The following is a 22,757-nucleotide window of genomic DNA, read 5'->3' as shown; positions in this document are numbered from 1 at the left end:
GAGAAAGGTCCATCAGTCTACATGATTATGTAAGGACAGGACCTCAAAACAGATTCCTCAGTGCAAAGCAAAGCACACCAGTCATTTCGGACTATTAAATGTGTGACAGTGATTCTGGGTCTACGTGAAAATAAGAAGCTTAAAAAGTGTGGCTATTTTCAGAGTTCAGTGATCTTCAAGAATGCCAAAGAACAAAATGAGAGGGACAATCTCAAACCATAATTATGCTGTAAACTTATGGGGGTAGAAAACATCTTATTTTTCCTAGAACCTCCCAAGCATCTGCTACAGCTCTGGCATATGACAGGCATTTAATAGAGGTTTAGTGATTGTTTATGGCATGATATTAAGACTCACCATAGTGATTCAAATACTTTCTAATAATATCTAATTGAATTAATAATTACTTGAATAAATAGAAGGCAGTGTGGTAAAATGAAACTAACTGTGGGTTTGGAATCAGACAAGCTAGGGTTCAATCTTTATCTTGCACCAGTTTTGTTACTACCGTAAACAACTTACTGAATCACTTTGAGCTTCAGGCTTCTTGTCTGTAAAGTGGAAATAACAATATTTGCTTTGCAGAGACATTAGGATAAAATGAAATGGCAAGCCTACATCACCAGTCACAGTGTCTGGAGAAAGAGTGCTCAATAAACAGAACCATGATGCTCTTCGGGTAGAATAATGAACCTTAAAAAATTAATATCAGAGTATCAATAATCTAAATTTTCAGACTTTCTTTACAAACCTTCTGCACCTGGACATATACTGTATAACAATATACATATATTGAATCTGTTTTATTTTAGATTCCAGGGGAACATGTTACATGGTATATTGTGTGATGCTGGAGTTTGGGCATCTATTGAACCCATCACTCAAATAGTTAACATAGTATCCAACTGGTAGTTTTTCAACTCTTGCTCCCTTCTCTCCCAGCCCCTTTTGGGGTCCTGGTTTCTACTGTTTCCATCTTTATGTCCATGAGACATATATTTATTAAGTCAGTGACAAAGGCTGATAGATATGCTCTATAGCAGACTAAATAACTGTAATAAACCATGATAACCACGTGATGACAATGAACAATGTTCTTTTTCTTAAAATGTTCTGCCTATTTATTAACTAGTTGTAAAATACTTGCACAGATACACTTTGCACTTGTAAAACACATTTTCTACACCCTTCTATACTGTAAACCCATTATCCTTACCAGTAACTTCCAGTGGATGAAGGCATATTGCATCCAAAAAGTAACATATGATGGACAGTATCCATGCTGGCTCGAGGCTTGAAGTCAACTGTTAGGAGAAAATAATACATGTATGTGAATACAAGTTACACTTCTGTGCACCAGAGTCATAAAATACATCTTTGAACAGTTCAAATACCTGTATAACAAAGATGTTTTGATGTTCTTGTGATCAAATGCCCTGTCTGTATAAATTATCTTGTTAAGGATAAGCATGACTTGATAATTTGATTAAGAGTAAAAAGGAAAAATAAGGCTGAATATCACACCCACATACACACACACACACACATTTTTAAAATGGAAGACCTCTTTTAAAGTGGTGAGGGCATTATATGGGTATTAAATGAAATCTGCAGGCTATGTATTCACAGTATATTTCCTTTCAGACTTCAGTACAGTGCTGAGTATCATAAAACACTGCTCAACATTGTAGTGAAAAAGAAGCCACAGTGAGTGGTCAAAATATGAACACAAAAATTCATAACACAAATTTATGACCATCTTAGAATAACAACAGTACGATAGTCACTGGGATGTATATGAAGAAGCAATTTACCAGGAAAGAAAAATAAAAGTGGAAAATGTATCTTTACAAAAATACAAAACACATAAAATTACTGTCCTCAATAAGCATGGTATACTTGTTAAAAGATATTAGAAGTTATGGAATGACATTTCTCGTTTTCTCCTAATAATAGTTGTTGAAAGACATTAAAATAAACAAGTGCATAATTAAAAGAGAAAAAATTAAAAATATATTATTATCTATGAACTCCCTTTCCTAGTGTGGGTTTGGCTCATCCTTTTGCGTTCTCATCAAAATGCTGTCCAGTATGAAGTAGCTGTTTACGAGTCACCTTTGCACATAAAATGCTAAATAGCCCCAAAATGATCTTAAATCTCAGGTGTGTGCAAAAATGCATCTTTCAGCTATTTTGGTCTGTTTGATAAAATTAAGAAAACATCACTTATTGCTAAAATGTGTATGTGAGACATGAGTACTTATAAAACAAAAAAATGTTCTACACCAAACTATAGCACCATGACTCGCAGTGTGTCTGACCAAAAACATAGCACTATGTGCCAAACCTACTGTGTGCCATCTTGGCTTATAACTTTCAGAGGAGACAAACCTTTCTTTTACTGCAATGAAAATAAGAACTTGAAGCCTAAAAATCAAATCTTGAAGTTTTCATGTCATCATTTAAAATATTAATGAAGAGAGAATGGCCAGAAAATGGACTTGCTATAACTTGAGGCTTGGTTTTCTATTACCAAAGAATATAGTAAGCACAAGGGATGGAAGAAGATGCTTTGGAAGGAAAGAATCACTTGGGGGTTACAGCCGTTCACAATTCATAGAAAGTCCTTATCATCATGAAGCCGAAGTTTGTTAGCAAGAGAAACAGAAGAAAGAAGAAGGATTCTATATCTATAGACCACTGCCAGGTTGAGTGCAGGATTTCCTTCCTCCCTTCCAGAATCCTACCAGGGATCTTTCCTGGGGCAGAAAGAAAATGGAAAAAGTCCTGAGGTAGGAGTACTGGTCTTTTATTCACCTTGATTTTATTTTGGTATGTGATACGATTTTTAATCTTATATTCATTTTTATTAAACTGTTTATACTACTTTATGAACATCTATAACTGTTGTCTAATTGTATCATCCTCCTCCCCCTGCCACGTTTTAAAAAAAATATTCCCTCTGCCAATGCATGAGAGGTTATCTGACCCCTCTGCTTTTTCAGAACCTATGTAGATGATTACATGACTTCCTCCCCTCAGAAGATCTTATTATGGGTGGATAAATTTCCTATGACTGAATCATTCTTGGAATTTTGGTAATATGCCAACATGGCCAAGTGCAGTTTATTCCAAGAATTAAATGGTTGGATGCAAAACAATGTTTCAAGCACCCGCTAAAAATTCAGGTGGAAGTATCCAGCAGAGAGTCAGAATTCTGTGACTCTTGTCCTAGAAAGAGGTCAGAGAATTACATATTTGGGAAACATTCAAAAATTGAACCCTGAAGCTGCGAGGATGGATGAAAGTACCAGAAAAGGTAGTAGGAATCATAGAGAAGGCTCAAGACAGAGTTTTGGAAAAAGCCCAGGGCTGTCAGGGTATGTTTAGGAGACACCAACAGTATCTTTTTTATACTAATGCAATGTATATGCTGCTGTTAAACAAGGCAAAGACATTTCTGGAAAAAGAAGGAGCTATTAGTAATTTTTAAAAATGAAATATTAATAAGCAAAAGATTCAGGTAAGGGCAAGGAAGACAGCTGTTGGTAAGGGAATAGACCATAAAGACAACAACATATAATCTCTGTAGCTTTTCATTAGGAAAGAAAGAAAATAGTTTGCCTGGGCCCTTGCTTATGTAAGAGACTCTTCTAACTGTCCTTTGTAAAGTAAACGGGGCAAATCTTAATTAATCAAAGTATAAATTCTCTAACTATTTTCTGATTTTTTTCTCCTTCTGACATACATTTTTTCCTGACATACATTTTAAGTACCACTTATTTATTTGCTCTACTTTGAACTCTAACTAGGTATGTGTTTAATTTTTGCTTCTAAAATGAGAAACAACTCTTTAAGTGATAGAAAAAGAAAATTCTTCAGAGTTTCCTTTCACAAAAACAGATTCTCACTGACTCACATATTTCTCCAGAAACTCCAGATCTAATTTAAATGCTAAGTATATTAGAAGTACACAGCAAAAACAAGCAACTAACCATCTTTTTTCATATCCTAAAGAAAAAGTATAATATCTAAATATTTATGTAATTATAGCTCAAAGTACAATTCATTGCAATTTGAAATGAAAACTACCTCCAGCAAAAGGAATGTCAAATCAAAATGTAAATCTAAAACAAACAGTAGATGTCTTAAAATAAAGCAGCACTTGGACAATTTCACTGAAGGGCTGCTGCCAGTAGTGAGGAGCGGCAGGCTGGGAAAAGATTAGTCTGACAGGTTCATTTCAGGGGTTTGCTCCCTTCCTGCTGATTATGCCTGGCTTTGCAAAATAAGACCCCACCCCTAGTGAATTCTAGGTGTGCTGGGCACAAGACACACATAAGACTATGCAGGAGATGTCAACACAACACAATACAGAATATGGAAAAATACTTTAGAATAACATCTTAAAAAGAAATGTCTCTTTTCTTTTTCACCCATCATACACCAAAGAAATAAAGGATCCAAGGGGAAGAGAGCTAGAGGATAATAATGGAAACAACTGCATTTCAGTGTGCGATTCTGACAGGCAGAATAAACAAAGACAGCCTTGGGATGGTGAGAAACAGTGCAAAACACAGCCTCAAGAGAATGCAAAGGAATATTATATCCGATAAGATTAAAAGTGCCACTGACTCTTCTAACTCAATATTAAGATGACAGTTGCTTAAGTGGAAATGGTACTTTGGTCTCAATGGGAGCTAACAGTTTAGATTGCCTGATGTATGAGATCAGCGAACATTTTATAGGTGAGTAAGTCCTGGGAATGAAATACCTTTGAAGGACTAAGACTCCAAAAAAGTGACTCACACACAGTAATTAAAGGAAATCTGATGACACTGAAAGCACACAGGTTGGAGGATTTCTCAAAGGATAATGTCGTCTGAAATAAAAGACCTGAAACTATGTGTGTGGATGACATGTTGAAAAGAGAGATGTCTAGGTCTAAATCCTGGAGTTCTAAGCAAAATTTCTCCTCATTGCATGGGGTGTTTGGGATTTATGGGCTTTTTTTAGCTAACATCAGACTATAATCAGGGCCACAAAATTCTCTAAGAACGTGACCTGGGGGAGAATGTCATTTAGTTCTCCATTTTTCCCTTCTAAGTGGATATCCAAGTCTGCATGTCAAATTTTGATTCTTCTGCCAGACTTAGGACATAGAAAGATTCTGAAGAACACACATAATCAAGTAGAGAAACCAGCAATTTTGGAGATATTCATGTATATATAACCAGCTCTAAATTACCATTGGAAATGGCAGGAACAATTCTTTTTAGCCAAAAAATATTCAGTAGAGGAATATTACAGAGCATAGATAATTAACCTATTGAATAAAAAAGCACCGACTTGCAAGTTTGGATCTGAAGAACTTTGGCATTCTAGAATTGTTGCTTGTATATATTAGGGATAACCATTGTTAACTTTCTTTTTTCCTCCCAATGTAATCGTGTTATACACTGTAAATAGCTTAGTTTGCATATCATGGGTATTTTTACATGTTATTAAACAATTTTCTTAAGCAGCCATTTTTGGCCTGGGCTTTAAATTATTACCTATGGAACTTGGTAAAAATACAAGTGCCTAGAGTCAATCTAGATCAGTCCCTTCTCGCCTCCCCCATCAACATCTCAGTCAAATCTCCAGCGGTTATTCCCAGGTAAGTATATCTTTTAAAGGTTTCACAGGCGAATTACCAGTAATTCTGACTATAGTCCCCATTTATAGTGACTGAATATACTCTATTATGTGAGCATAGTTTGAGTTTAACCAACTCATCTTAGTTAAATTAGGATTGTATTGCTCCTTTAAATGTACAGGACAAACAGCAAAAGCAGGTTTCTTTTAAAATAAATTCACAAAAAATTTCTAAAGATAAAAATTAGTTGATATTTTAGAATTATTTCATTCAAGGAGACCACTGGAAGGAACTCTGTATTATATCATGTGAGTTTAGCTGTATCACCTAAAATCGTTTTAGTGCTGAGATCTGAGGCAGGCATAGGAAGCCTCTAGTGATTGTGTTCCTATCTATGATAAAGAGTCAGTATTCTAAGACTGTTTGTATTTTCAAGCCATATTTAATATTGAGAGAATTGGGAAGGTGTGAGGTTCAAGAAAATATAATATAAAAGATATGTCATGAATAAAAAAAATTACAAACCCTAAAATCTTACTATCAACATTTCTTTATTTCCAAAAAAATAATGATTATGCTTCAAAAACTGCTCAAAGATAGTAATGCTCTAAATTGCAATTTAAGTTTAGGATACAATCAACCTTAATGTTCATAATCTTGCAGTTGAGCCAAAAAGGTACAGAGAAATGTAAAGCTCACAGCATCATAGTCTATTTTCCAGCATGTTAAAAACCCACCACAATGGCATATTACATTATCTCCTGCAAGCTTTCCCCATAACCATGAAGCAATTCTGTACTAAAACAAAGACCTTTTCCTGGAACATTTTTTTTTTCCAGGGCAAAGACTATTTATCTATTTATTTATTTTTTATTTTTCTTTTATTATTATACTTTAAGTTTTAGGGTACATATGCACATTGTGCAGGTTAGTTACATATGTATACATGTGCCACGCTGGTGTGCTGCACCCACTAACTCGTCATCTAGCATTAGGTATATCTCCCAATGCTATCCCTCCCCCCTCCCCCCACCCCACAACAGTCCCCAGAGTGTGATGTTCCCCTTCCTGTGTCCATGTGATCTCATTGTTCAATTCCCACCTATGAGTGAGAATATGCGGTGGTTCATATGGAACCAAAAAAGAGCCCACATCGCCAAGTCAATCCAAAGCCAAAAGAACAAAGCTGGAGGCATCACACTACCTGACTTCAAACTATACTACAAGGCTACAGTAACCAAAACAGCATGGTAATGGTACCAAAACAGAGATATAGATCAATGGGACAGAACAGAGCCCTCAGAAATAACGCTGCATATCTACAACTATCTGATCTTTGACAAACCTGAGAAAAACAAGCAATGGGGAAAGGATTCCCTATTTAATAAATGGTGCTGGAAAAACTGGCTAGCCATATGTAGAAAGCTGAAACTGGATCCCTTCCTTACACCTTATACAAAAATCAATTCAAGATGGATTAAAGACTTACATGTTAGACCTAAAACCATAAAAACCCTAGAAGAAAACCTAGGCAATATCATTCAGGACATAGGCATGGGCAAGGACTTCAGGTCTAAAACACCAAAAGCAATGGCAACAAAAGACAAAATTGACAAATGGGATCTAATTAAACTAAAGAGCTTCTGCACAGCAAAAGAAACCACCATCAGAGTGAACAGGCAACCTACAAAATGGGAGAAAATTTTTGCAACCTACTCATCTGACAAAGGGCTAATATCCAGAATCTACAATGAACTCAAACAAATTTACAAGAAAAAAACAAACAACCCCATCAAAAAGTGGGCGAAGGACATGAACAGACACTTCTCAAAAGAAGACATTTATGCAGCCAAAAAACACATGAAAAAATGCTCATCATCACTGGCCATCAGAGAAATGCAAATCAAAACCACAATGAGATACCATCTCACACCAGTTAGAATGGTGATCATTAAAAAGTCAGGAAACAACAGGTGCTGGAGAGGATGTGGAGAAACAGGAACACTTTTACACTGTTGGTGGGACTGTAAACTAGTTCAACCATTGTGGAAGTCAGTGTGGTGATTCCTCGGGGATCTAGAACTAGAAATACCATTTGACCCAACAATCCCATTACTAGATATATACCCAAAGGACTATAAATCATGCTGCTATAAAGACACATGCACACGTATGTTTATTGTGGCACTATTCACAATAGCAAATACTTGGAACCAACCCAAATGTGCAACAATGATAGACTGGATTAAGAAAATGTGGCACATATACACCATGGAATACTATGCAGCCATAAAAAATGATGAGTTCATGTCCTTTGTAGGGACATGGATGAAATTGGAAATCATCATTCCTGGAACATTTTTAATCAGAAAGCTTAATAGTGAAATTGTCATTAACTCCTGCTAGTATGGACAATGATGTACCATTGGTAAAGAGTGCTTATGGTGGTTTATGAGGACTTTAAGCTGCTGCCACCAAATTAACTAAGAAATAAGACACCTGAGCAAACCTATATATTGAACATCAATTTCACATAAAACAATCCTCACGTCTGAATAAAGAAATTTCAACACACAACACAAAAACTAAATTTCTAGATGATATCTCTTTTAAAATTAAACTCTATGATATATATCAAAGAATCAATAGACTTCATCAGCCAAGCTATGCAAGATAAAACAGCATAAGCTTTACTAAGCCCTGTTTTTGTAATGTCATTCCTATAATAGTCCACTATTAATTTCCTACAGAATCAAGCCCATACCCTTAGCCTTTTAGGGCTATGCGTAACATTGTGCCAGTCCTCTAGCTCACTACATTTCCAAAATGGCAACCTTTACATCCACTCCTCATTCTCATTAGGCAACTCCCTCACTTAATAATCACAACTACTAACATTTACTGAGGGCTTTCCATGTGCCAGGCACTCATTTACTTCTCAATGACCCTATGAGTCTGGTTCTTTGTCCTCCCAAATAGATGAGCCTTCAGGAAAGAGAAGTGAAGTAATTTGTCCCCTAGTAGTATAGCTAGAAAGTGGTGGGGCTGCGATCCGAATGTGGAGTGTTCTGGCTCAGAGCTTGCTCTTTTAACCACTATATGATACTGTCTCTCATACTTGTGCCCAGTGTGTTTGGGCTCATACTGTGGGCCACTAAAATATTCACCCCTTTGCATATTCAAATAGGTCATCTTCAGAGGTCCAGATGAAATCTTGCATACCTTTATCATGAGATTTTCTCTGACTAGACCAACTCATAGTGATCTTTTAAGAGTTGACTACTAAAGTAGTTCCTGCTGAAATAGCTAGCTGGGAGGAGGTGGTAGGTTGGGGGAATGAAGGATTTTAACATTTCTCCATTAAAATAGCTATATCAACATGTCAATTAATTTTTGGTGATCATTAGATGTACCTAATTGAAGACATTAGAAATGGCTCCTATTCATCTCTCACTGTTTTTTATTACTTGAGAAAAGCTGAGGAGATGTTGGACGTTGTCAATTTGGAAACATGCGTACTTGGGTGACCAAAGGATAGAAGACATTTAAGAAACTCTGAGACTCTGAGACAAGGTATATAGCAACAACTTCTCCTTCACGATTATGACGAAGAAAAATGGGCTGTATCCACTCATCAAAACCTCTACTATATATGTCTTATTTCTGTTTTTCATCATAGCTCTTTCCAAGTAGCTTTCACTAAGAAACGAAGTGTTTTCCAGGGTGATTGGTGGGAAATACTCAGTCATCATCTGTGAGACAGAGACTACTCATTATTTATGTTGGAAAGAAGTCCTAGTTGAAGAAAGAAGAGAAAGGATACTTAGTCAACTCATTGGAAGCAGAAAGGTAACACAATGATTGCATGGGGATGAGGACTCACACACATGTATACACACATATGCATACATACACAGATACTCTCCTCTACTTACTGCTGCCAAAGCCATAAAACATGGATATACGAGCAATGTACCCTGCCCAGACCTCGGTCTTTATGTCGTACTATCTAGTGACCCATAAGCATGATCAAAATTGAATTGTTCATGCAGTTCTCGAAGTATCTGAACATCACTTGATCATGTGCTTTAAGAAAGGTCATATTTTGAACTATTCAAATCTAACTGTGCAATTCTGCAAAAGAAACTGTTCTACATTCAAGAGAGAAGCCCAAGAAAATGAAAAACAATGAATCATTAGATTAATTTCATCTGTTTCTAAATTCAATGGCTTCTATCTCATTTATGTAGTGCAATTTGATAGATAGGGACCTGTCATCATTCACTAAGGAAAAGACACAATTATTTACAGGTCATCCATGTGAGGGAAAGCAAGTGGATGAAGATGACAGTCAAATTTCTTGGCTGAGTGGGCTGCTGTCAGAGCCAATTCCTCTGAGTGTCTGTAAAACACCTTTTAGACAGCACCACAGTTCAGTGGTCAAATGCAGATATTATTATACTTTCACCCATTCAAATTCTATGGTTTCTTATTAAAAAAAAAAACACACACACAATGCCCTACGGAAAGCTATAATTTTGTTCAAAATATAAAACATATTTTCATCTTCATCATTGCAGTTCTCCAAACACCTACTGTAATTCACATTCAATAATTAAATACAGATATATAGACACATCACACATGCTATATGCTCATATGTAAATATAACAGGCATATACACATATGAGTTCCATAATGACTGTGATGGTATTTGCTCAAAATTTAGAAGTATGTTTAAGATGGGTTATATAACTAGCATATAAACATAAAGCCAAAATAGTGAGTTATTCAAATCGAATTTTGACTTTTAATACCATCAAGAGAGTCTGTCCTAGTATTAATAAACAATGTAAATTGTATTGTCTTTTGTAATTTTCTTCAGAAATTTGAAAAGTTCAAGGAGAAAGTCCTTTTTATATGTTTTAACACTTTTATTCTTGTCTAGAATTCTGCTAGCCTGTGACTTCCTTAAACAGGCATCATACTTCATATCCCTATTACCCAATAACTTATATGTAGCAGAATTTTAACTCTGCTGAATTCATGCACAATGGCTTTTCATAAACACAAGCAAAACAATGATTCCTTAGATTAGAATATAATTCAAGGTAGAAAGGTAAATTATCTACTGTTTGAAATGCTGAGTCAGAAAACGGCCAAAATCCTTTTTTAGTATTCACGCGTGCATTCAGCAAGCAATTATTGAGTCGGTGCCATATCCTGCTGGAATACAAAAATTTAAAGAGGCACAGATAATGAAAACAGAAGGTATAAAATCATTAAGTGTCTTAAGGAAAGAATAAACAAACAGAATGACTATGAGAAATAAAAATAATTAAAAACAGAAAAGAACGAACAAAGTATTATGGGTTTTTACAGCTCTTCATTTGCAACCATGTCTAATCTCAGGATAAGGCATCCTGAGATCTGGAATTTGGGACAATCCACAAAAAAGCTATAGCTTCATTCTCTATGCCATCAGAATCCCTTAGAATGGAAAAAGCATAGGTTACCCTATAGGCAAAACTTTCACTTTGGGAGTCTGGAAAAGCTATGTATGGTCACTCTCCCAACATATAACTATCCAAGCCCCTTTCCTTCTACAAATCTTTAAATCTTCATGGGTATTTGTTATTTGTTTTGTTAAGATGGTTTGAGGTTTATTTTTCCTTTGGCAAAACTGGCCAGAGTGTATCCAGTAGGCAGTGAAGGTAAAGGAATGAAAGAATAATTGTATTTGATGTAAGGAAGAAAGAACGGTGCTGCTCTTGCTATATTTCAGCTCCACCTATGCACTTGATAACTTTGCTCATTTCTCCCTTTGTATCACTATCCCCACACCCAAATCTGAAGTACGACTAGGTTAATACATAGCTAGTAAAAAGCTTGGGCAGATTCCTTAACCTCTCTGACTTTCTGTTTCCTCTTCTGAAAATTGGCTTAGGTTATGTTTAGCTTTCAGTATCTTACAGTGTCTGGCAGGCTCTTAGTGAACAATGGCAGGTAGAGATGATGGTAATGGTCCAGCCGTTACATAAATGAGAATTCCATACAAACTACTGTCTTAGCTCCTGATTAAATCACAGATATAAATGTTTCTGTCTCTGTTTCTCAAGCTATGAAATGAGACTATCTATACAGGATCGTCCTAAGAATTAACGAGATAATACATGCAGAATTTCCATTACTTATTCTTTTATATAAATGATTATTTGCTAATTGTCTCTAGTTTTCCATTTTCCAGTTCTAATTTGTCTATACTTAAACTTCTTTGGTTGCTGAATTACGTAAACAACAGTAACCACAAACCACCTGGGCATAGTTCATTAAAGGACTCACACAGAAGATGAAACAAACCATTGTGAATAGGGAACAAAAAATTTCAGTATCCATGCAATCCTCCAAGTAATAAACAAAGGAAGAAATACTGAAAATAGTTATTAATCTTACAAGACCTTTTAAGGACCTTATAACTTGGAATAGTTTAATCTTAGAAGAAAAGTGCCTAAGAAAGTATGAAAACATTTAGCACTCTGGTTCTAATATAGACCTTTATGTGTTTCCTGTGAATATTTTACTTGACTGAATATACTCACTTGTATTTTTTCATTTTAAATTATGTGAACGTAAACACATTTATAGTAGGAGAGCAATAACACACAGGATATATATTTATAGTCCTTACAGTCACTGGTTCTAAAATCATATACTACCACCAATCTCCAGAAACAAACCTATTAATGTGAGATGTGTAATACTGCTGTAACACATGACTACCATATTTACACAGGTGTGTAGGGTGGCCTTCTCTTCATAGCTGGTGTGAAAACAGGACTCAAAACAACCCCTGAACTTGGACATAGAAAATATAAATTAGGAAAAAAAATTCATGGAAAATTCCTTTTGCGAGTAAATATTATTTTCTCCTAGGTGGCCAAGTGTGTGAATATGAAATTAAGGAAAGCTTTATGGCTAGGATTTTAATTATGAATGTATGTTCTAAATAATATTTAGTGTTACTCAAAGCACTACAATTAGAAACTTAAATTATTTTTGTCTTTAAAGATAGTTCAGGATATAGAAGAACTTGGCTTCCTAACTTTTTCTTGGTAATGTCCAAATATTATACAAAACAACATCATCAATGTTCAACTTTGTATGGTCTTTCATTCTTAGGAATTAACTATGCAGCAAATTTTGTTGAGAGTGTTATTAAAGGTTGTATTTTCTGTTGTGATTGCCACCAATGTGTGTGAATAAAAAATGCACATTGCTCTGGCTTTGCAGGTCTATAATGTCCATTCCTGTGGGAAACACCTCATAAAAATTCATCCTCAGACTGCCCCAAGGCTACTGTACACATTTCACAATTCACATAATAGCCATTTCAGACAGCCCACTTGAAGATTAGTTTCAAGGGACCAAAGTACTACTACCAACACTTTCTCTCCAAAATCAACATCTCAAATGTTTTAAAATGAAGCAGAGAAAAGCCAAATACATGAATAATTTGCCAATCACAGCTCTTCCCTAAACAGTTAAATGTCTGTCATAAGGGATGTTTAAATGGAAACAACCTAGAAGGAAACAGATGGTGCTTTGTCACTTTTCCTCTCTGATTTAAAGGCTCAGTTGGGGAAGAATATGTCATTTAAGCGTTCTCTTATTCTATAATACAAACAACAAGATAAATGTTCTTTCTTCCATTTCTTTTCTTTTCTGGCTCTCCTTTCCCTTCTCATCCCTTCCTCCCTCCCTCCCTCTCTCCTTCCCTTCCTTTCTATCCATCTACCTGTCTGACAGGTAAAATCTTACATTCACCAATGTTGATTCTAAGTGCAGTCGATTTATAGCATGAACCAGCAGGTAAATAAACTGTCTGTTGAGTGGAGTGGAATTAAGCATCCTGCCACAGACAGAAAGCCAATACTATACAAATGGGACCACACAGTATTGGCGGCCATCAACATCTGCATGCAACTCCTTAATTACTATTACTCATGAATCTCTCCAGATACAGTTTGTAATCTTGCCTCTCAGTGGCTCTCTCTAGTTTGTTTCTGCATTAGGCATGATAAATGCATTTTAGAAACTGACAGTAAAAGATTAATATGCTCATAACCCTCAAAGAGAACCTTTCACTGATTTCAAATCGCTGCCCTCCATTAAACTGCTACTCCCCCAATCCAATTAATACTTACTCACGAAGGCTTCCTCATCCACTGGTATTCGCATAGACATGCAGAAGTATGTATCGGACTATTAAAAAAAAAGATAAAAAAATCCAAATTAAACTGTTGCTAGTAAGGAAGAAATAATAACTATTAAAACGTGGCTTCTATGACTGTAAAAAGTAGTCAGTGAGGGTAGGTTTCCTTCTGAGGGCTGAGTGGCAGGTTAGTGGAAGGGCTAAGTCCAGAACTTAGATACCCTAAAAGTTTGTCTAAGACTCTTTCCTAAACAACTTTAGATCCTATTTATAAAGCCAATCATCATGAGTGATATTTCTAATACAGATCTCTAAGTTAAAAGGCATATTTTTAGATGCTTTTATAAACAGAGTAGAATAATTTAATGCATTTGATTTTAAAATGGTAGAAGTTAGTTTTGACCATCTTTGCTATTTGCAAAATTAAATATTTAATTTCCTGAATCACTTTACAAATGCCTCAAATATTAGAGAAGTACAATGAATAAAAGTTGGTCTTAAAATTTATTATTTTTGGTTGCCCTCCCTTACTTTAAATTTTTTTATGTAATACATTGAAGAAATCAACATTAACTCAAGCTATTATTTCTTTTCTAGTTATTGGTCTCATCTAAATGGTCATTTTTTCACTATCAAATATATTAACATCAAGAAATTTTAGTGATAAAAATTACAATTTAAGGAGAATGAGATTCAATGTACTCCACTTCCTTAATGGAAATCCATACACAATAAAGTATGTGCTATGGTTAATAATATGCCCAATACAAATACAGGCTGCACTCTTTTAATAATTCATGCTTCCTGGATTATTACTGCACAGAGCTGGAATGATCAGATTCCATTAACATGGATAGAAATCATTTGGCATTTCTAAACCTAACAATTAGCACCAAAAAATTGTGAATTTTGTACCTATGTTTCTACTTGTGTGTTAAAAAACAAGGGGGTTCAAGTACACATCAAACAAATATCTTAAAATTTGAAAAATTACTGAGATGTGATCTATTCTTAGTTACTACTTTTATATATGCCATTTTCTTCTCATTTCAGCATTGTTTCATTTCTTAGAAGTCTTTATAATAGATTCAACTTTATTTTGCTAATAAGGATTTGTGCTGATTTTGTCTACCCTCTTCCCCCATACACACACACACACACATACACACACATTAAGAGACCTGAAGAAACACATTAGCATAGTTTCTAACAGGTCACAGCTGCACCCATCATGTGATCCCATCACCCTTCAAGGAGATGCTTCCAGGAGATTTTATTATTTGTTCTAGCCAAAACCTGGTAACAAGCATAAACCTCTGAACCCTCTCTTAGAGCAGTTACTTCAGAAAGCTTGCAACTGTAAATCCTTTCTCTGCTCCTTTGAGATGTAAATCTTCTACCACCCAAAAATGTCTTCTTACATTCAGGGAGATAACCGCAAAGCTCTCAGTCCAGTGGGCACCTTGTTCTAATCGACACCACTGCCTCCTGTCATAAAGATACAATAAGTTTGCTTCTCCTCCCAAATAACAAACCCAGATGGCCCAGCCACATGGACCAGCTCCCTTTCACATCCTTCAGTGCCTTTCCCTCACCACACCCCAGCTTCTAAAAGGTCTCCTCCCTTTTGTTTTGGCAAAGTTAGGTTCACTTCACACTGGACCCACTTCCCTACTGCAATAGTAACTACTGAATAAAATCTATTTTACCACTTTAAGTGGTGTTGGCTTATTTATCTTGGACACCAAAAAGTGCAGGAGCTGGGATCTGAACATATGCACTCTGTGCATTATACTAATATATTCAAGATCATTCCAAGCAATGTGACAAATAATGACTTAAAAGCAAATATAAAAACAAAAGTAAATTTAAAGCAGCTAAGCATATATTTATAATGAAAAAGGATCAAAAGGTTATGATGAAAAGGAAACAGAACTTCTTTTTAATTTGGAATAATAGGTTTTGATTTTACTCTTTGATTTTATTATAAGTCATCTCATTGTTTTTGGAATAGGGAAGTTATAGGCATACATAGATATATCAAATTCAGCAAGTTGGTTCTTGATTAAAAAAATTAAGTCAATGATGGTTACATATAATACAGAGAATAAAGGAACCTGCTATTTATACTTATAATTCATCAGATCCATACTATAATTATTATTTTTTACCATCAGCCACCCAATTTAAAATGAGAATAATTTGAAAATGTCTTTCTTCTAGCAATTTGTATTTTTTGGCTTATAACTTGTCTAATAATGATAATCCATTCAGATTTCCACTATTTCTTTCCTAAGTTGTTAAAGCCAGTTGAAGAAAGAGAGAGGTGGGGTAAAGGGAGGGTAGGGGAGGGAAGTGGGGGGGAGGGAAAGGAAGGGAGGAAGGAGACCCTCTGCAGGAGACAAGTATCATACACAATTAGAAGTTTCTATCATAGTTATTTTCCATGATAACACTATTCGGTAGGTATTACAGACACCATTTTACACATGGAAAAATGAAGCTAAAGATGGTAAGTAATTTGTTTGCAGCTAAAAAACAATCTAGAAATTGGTAAAATGGAATTTGTACCAGGTTATTAAAGCACTTCTCTTCTACTATGGAAAGATAGCTGTTAAAAGTTATTTTTCAAACCTCTCTAAAAAAATGTTGTCAGTTCTTAGACACAATTTTAGTTGTTTAGTTGATTAATGGGAGAAATAAGGGAATCAAAGTAACATAAAATTTAACAGGAAGTTTTAGTCCAAGTACCCTACATTTTCAATAGCACCTGAGAACATTTCATAAAAGCTTGGTGACTAACTGCAACGAACTAGATTAGAGCCACAGCCATTTAATTTTGTCACTATTTTGTTTCTGCAAAGTTATTTGAAAATATATACATAACTCACATCAATGTTTCTCTGAAACACATTCTGAAGAGACAAAGACAGCACCTTATTGCCCATTATAATAGTCTTCTTATGAACACACTGTCCTAGTAAGGATGCTTCTATAATTCAACCCAAACTACCAGCACAACCATTCACAATTTTCCATTTATCATCATCATGAATCCTCTTTTTCTCTCTGTGGAAAGAACACTGTATCTGAGCTTGGTGCCAGGGGACTGTCTGTAAAATACTACAGATTCAAACTGCTAACATAAGGCTCAGATATACAAAAAGGGAGAAATAATATGAATCTACATAGCCATGGTGCCCAATGCTATCTATTTTGGCACATCAGCCGAATCTGAATCAAGAGGGATATGATATTGCTGATGCCTTTTTACTGATGCTACTGGGAACTATCCAAGAAAAGCACATTTTTCTGACAAAAGAAGATAGTGTGCTAGAAATAAAAAGGCTTTATTACTATAACACTCCTATAATATCCTATTACTCCCCATTTTTAACCAAGAGTTAGTTCTCTCATAGCATTCTTTATTTTGATTTAGTTGTTTGCGAACAGAGATGTAGTGGTTTCTATGGAAAAGGAAGTTAATAAAATCAACTGCTTATTTAAATTATTATGAGATGAACAAAATCTCTGTATATTATTACATATGAAAATTGTTCACATAAAACCAGTAATTTTTGTTTGGGGAAACCAAAGATATCATTCATATTCTAGTGTTGAATACTATGATTTGATCCTGATTGGATAATAACCTTTTATTGTACAGAATCCTCCCAGACTACCTTTCTTAAAGACTATTCAATGTGATGACACAAAGAGGTGTACAAATAGATAACATGATGCAGTTTTATCTGGTTATGGCCCTTTTGCTTATTTCTTTGGCTATTTGTAAACTGGTTGTTCCCTGTAAATAGGCCATAAGTCATAGAAATATTATATTGTGTATAGTATGGTCTCTGGTAACTTTTCTAAGTCATCACTTATTAAATAACCAAAACACCAAACAATAAAAATAAAAATAACTGTGAAAGATGGAGAGATTAATTTGCTTAACTATAGTAATAATTTCACCATGTATATGAATATTAAAACAGCATGATGTACACCATAAATATATGCAATAGGAGTAATCAAAACCCAGAACCAGTGGAAACATCTTGTGGTGGCAGTTGTGACTTTGTACCTCAGAGTAGCTAATCAGAAAGTTGGTAATAGTCTCTATACCAACCCCTGATTGTGTACATTTTAAATCCAACCCAGACAAACTGATAAGGAACCCTAAAGTCCTACGTTTCCACATATTACTCATTTAGGGTTTGAATAACTGCATTTTGGGAAAAACTAACGGAAATTTCAAGACCGTTGGTAGTTCTACCCATCCAACAAGGAAAACGTATGGAAAGTGATCAAGCCTCTTTGGCCAGAATTTTGATTATGAGAGGAAGAAAATAATTGGAAAATTATTTTTCAAAGTTTTATTTTGTGTGATCCAACTATGTAACAGAATCAAATTGCTGTCTCCCAAAGTGTTTTTAATGCATGCATAGGAGGCTCACACTAACTCCGTGGTGTTTGCACTCTCCACCTCATCCTAGTATAAAAGGAAGCTAGAGCAAAAGAAAATTATACCAAAGCATAAAAGGTTTTCTGAAGCAAAAAAACTCAAGTTTAAATAATCCATCTCTCTGAAGCCAGAATTTAAGACACTTAATAACAGATAAAATTCCTTAAACTATCACTATTATATGTAGTCTATCCTTGTTTTCCTTTCCCAGTTTTCTTTTTCTTACCATTTAATTTTTTAAAGATGTTACCATATTTCTTAGGCTGTGGAAGAAACAGTCATAGTGAAGATTTTATGTTAAAACGTTCCCAAATGATTCTCCAAAATGCTTCACTTTTGTCCTTACCACTATACTAGTTCCATCCCCTATCAACATTTTTCCCAACCTAGAATGTAATCTTGTAAGTGTCTGTCTAGCATTCTAGATATTTAGAATTATATCTGACACATACTGGGAGCTCTAGAAATAGTTGTTGAATTTTGCACTTATCTACTTCTTTTGGTGGCAATAAACTCACAGTTTAAGAAAGGCTGTATCATAGATGCTGCCTAATTAGGGTTTTATACAGATCACTTTTTCATATGAATTTTATCCTTCAGTTGATTCATCCCAGAATCCCATTTGCATTTTTAAACTATAATCACACTGTGGCTGATGATGAGAAGATTCTCAACGCCAAGTAGTTCAAATGGAAGTGACTCTCCTGGCAAGCGCTCTTCTATGGGAATTACAAATCTGTATGAGCAAACGATGAGGGAAAAATATTTTGGTGAGGGAACAGCTGTCTTAGAGCTTTCACATACTTTCACTTATGAGTAAACAATAAGGAACATACTAATAATCTACTATCATTAATTGCCTATCATACAACAGGGTGGCGATAGCGGTGGAAACCTCCTTGGCTTCCCTGTGATGGGGACTCGTGAGTTACATGAAGGAAACTGTGCTATTCTGAACAGGGAGTGCTGACGATCTCCATTACTCACCTTTCCCAACTTTAAGCTAGTGGTTCATGCTTTTCATCAAGTTCCCCTGAACACGGAATCAGTCAATCTTCTGAACCTGGTGCCAACATTTATTCACACTGATGTTCCTCTCCTTTAATACAAATGATTAGAAACTAACTGTATGTATCAAATCTGTTTGTGGACACTTCAGAACAGCAAAGGCTCCTCAATGACTACCCCAAACACCATATTTCTGTGCTAAGTGGCTTATATTTGATACTGAGACAATACAGCTTCATAGGAGAGAAGCTCTAGACTTGAATGGGTCTGTCCACTATCTTACTGCCAAAGTTGCATTCTATTCTCTTGACATTTATAATGAACCATCAGAAAACAAAGTGGTCTTCTCAATTTCCGTGTTTTTCCCCCCAGGCCTGTTCTAATTCTAATATATCTTGCCATAGTCATCTCATTAATACTTGCCTACCTTTAAATCTCTTTCAATGGCTGCACAGAAAGCCATTCTTCTACCCATCCATTCGTTCACTTAGCAAACATATATGATGAGTAATTCCCAGGAACCAGACACTGTTCTACATTCACAAAACTGTGAGCAAAAGTATACATGGTCTCTGCCCTCATAAAACTTAGTCTACTAGTTTAGCAAAGAAATAATTACACATAAATGTTAAATTTTTACTGTTTTCAGTGCTACAAAGAAGAAATATAGGTTGCTACAAAAGCTAATAATTCAGAGGAAATGCTCTAGGTCAAGGGGGGTTGGCAATGTTTTAGCGTAAGAAATAGTATTTTCAAAGGCCGTGCAATTAGACAGAACTTGGTGTGACAGAAAAAACAAAAGCCAGTACACACAGACAGAGGAACATGTTTTAAATTGGACTAGGCATGTAGATGTGGCACACAATGCAGGGCCTGTAGTTCATTTAAGAATTTTGGTTGTTTTGTTTTTCATGACAGCCACAGAAATCCACAGACATTTTTTTTTGTAGGAAAATGACATGGAAATTAACCAGATGAGGTTAGTGAAGATGCCATGTAAGTATTCAGAAAAATTGTAGCTTAAAGCTAGGTGACGACAGTAGAGAAGGAGAAAAGAGGGCAGATTCTAGAGACATTTAAAAGGTAAAATAGACATGACTGGGGAGTGGATTTGAAAGGAGGGTAAGGAGGCAGTGTTGAGAATAACTCCTGGAATTCTGGCTTGCATAACTGAATGTATTGGTGATATAATTCACTGAGACATAGAACACGGATGACCAGATTTGAAGAAGATAATGAATTTGGCACTGAACATGTTGAATTTGAGCAGTTTTTGAAAATCCATATGTAAATGTCAAAGGGGCAGTTGGGTCAAGGTCTGGAGTTCAGAGGTGAGGCTTGGCCTAAAGATGTAAATTTAGGAAACATAAAAATTGGATAGTAATTGGGCAATGTGTGTAGAGGAGGCAGCGTATTGAGAGTAGAGAGAAAAAAGGGAAAGAGAAGTGACAGAGCTGTGAACTGGATGGCCAAATAACAGCGGCCAAGGAGTTCAGAGAAAAATCAGGGTAGCCACATGCCTTGGAAGACAAAGGAAGAGGAGTTTTAAGGAGAGGGTAGTTGACAATGTGGATAATCAAAATCCATAAGTAAGCTGTGTTCTTATAGGCATGTCTATAATACAATATTAATATCTGGACATCTACCTTTTGTGTTAATATCCCTAACTTATTAATATTTTAAAGAACTCAGTTCTTCTTCTCTGTGGCTCCCCCTAGAAGGACTGAGACCCTGTGGGTACTCTTCTCATAGTTCAGGCTCTTCCCAAGACTATGTAAAGCTCTAGCCACACTCGCTGTCCATGGTATTTACCCCCAGGATCTCTAATGCTGTCATCTACACTGACCCCATTCAAGAAATGCCTGCAGCAATGGTACATAGCAGTCACCACAAAGTTTTCCCACCAGTTCCTTTGGTGATGATCACAGGGACTAGGGCAGATTGAGAAACAGGAAAGACAAAACATCAAGGGAAAAACAAACAATAAAAACAGCAACAAAAACCGAAGAGCTTGAGAAAACAAAAGAAAAAGGATGAGTCAATAGGTCAATTTGAAAATCTCAAATAGTCAAAATAAAATAAGGTAAGGAAAATTATTTAAAGCAATGTTGGTATTACACAGACTCCAGCAAGAATATGCCACCAAGTAGAGAATTTCAATGGATGCTTGTTGACTTCCAACCCAGGAAACTATTTCTGTTCCATAGACTAGTGATACCAACACAAACTTAGGAACCTAAACACCTAATTTACCCTTTCAGCACACAGTGATTTTAACTTCTTATGATGCACTGGGAACTAGTGAAGTGATATACTACAAAAGCAGATACTTTTCACATGAAAGAGTAAGAAAAGAATAAAAACTACAATGTTAAAGTAGATGACTTTTAGAAACAGCCCAACAGACTTCAGCATATTTATAAATGTTACAGTTCTGTGCAAGGTTTTGGGTTTTCAGGTTTTACATATTTGTAATACTAGTATTTTGAATGTATTCACATTCCTCTCCCGCATAAATCATATTTGGTTCCCCAGCAAGCATTCTGTTATGGCCCCAAGGAGGTTGGCAGGGCTAAAGCTAAGCTGGGAAAGGGAGAAAGCATGACATAGGGGAATACCTTTCTAAATAAAAGGAAGAAGTAAAAGAAACTCCTCTGGCCAAATGGAGGTTAATTTCATAATCACAGTTATTGAAATTGACACCAATTAAGGAAACAGAGGCAATGAATCCCATTCATTTAAGACCTCTTCCACTGCCCAAGGCCATTCATGTAAGACCTCCCTTTCCATCAACCAAATACTGTACTGACAAATAAAAAAGGGAAGAGGAGGTATAGCTTACTAAAAAGTTGAGGTGACTGTCTTGAACCAGAAGAAAGCGAGATACCTTTAACTGATATTTTGAAGGTTTTCTTCCCTTGATACCCAGAGGTCACAGGTGTAATAAGCTAAATTAGATCAATTTTTAAAAGTAAAATATTTATTTTCTTTGCCTACTTGAAGAATAGTCTATAAACTGTGAGACTCTGCTACATATATAAGCAAAGGACAATTTGAAAATTAATGTATTCATGTATTATTTGCACTTCTACTATTTGTTACGCATTGGTAACTGGTATCAGCACCATATAACATTGCCTGAAATGGTTCCTGTTAAAGACAGTATGTAAAATATGCAAATAATTTTGTAAAACTCAAATAAATGTATGTATTCATGGCAACTATTAGCAGAATTTTCAACTTGAAAGATGCTTAAATTTTTATTTCATTGCTGTTGACACTTAAAATTGGTACAATGATTTTTAAAAAGCAAAATGGCAATGCATTGTTAGGGCTATGAAAGGCTATTTATCAGAAATAGCTCTTTTCTTTATTGGGATTATTGTGCATACAGTCATCGGGACATATCACAAAGATAATACTAAATTAAACAC

The 22,757-nt window shown here is 35.5% G+C and overlaps 1 protein-coding gene across 12 annotated transcripts in view; it reads right to left on the bottom strand.

The window, feature by feature from the left end:
* The window catches only part of PAM (peptidylglycine alpha-amidating monooxygenase), a 281,268-nt gene that overhangs the window by 117,046 nt on the left and 141,465 nt on the right, over nt 1–22,757 (bottom strand). For all 12 annotated transcript variants that reach the window (XM_008953692.5, XM_034960298.3, XM_034960299.3 and 9 more), the window contains exons 4-5: nt 13,843–13,900; nt 1,217–1,304 (exon numbers count right to left, since the gene is read on the bottom strand). In XM_008953692.5, coding sequence (XP_008951940.2) covers nt 1,217–1,304; nt 13,843–13,900 — 146 coding nt within the window. The remainder of the gene's footprint in view (nt 1–1,216; nt 1,305–13,842; nt 13,901–22,757) is intronic.

This window comes from Pan paniscus, chromosome 4 (assembly GCF_029289425.2).
Source record: "Pan paniscus chromosome 4, NHGRI_mPanPan1-v2.0_pri, whole genome shotgun sequence".
NCBI classification, from domain to species: Eukaryota; Metazoa; Chordata; class Mammalia; order Primates; family Hominidae; genus Pan; species Pan paniscus.
This window is presented reverse-complemented; position numbering and strand designations above follow the sequence as displayed.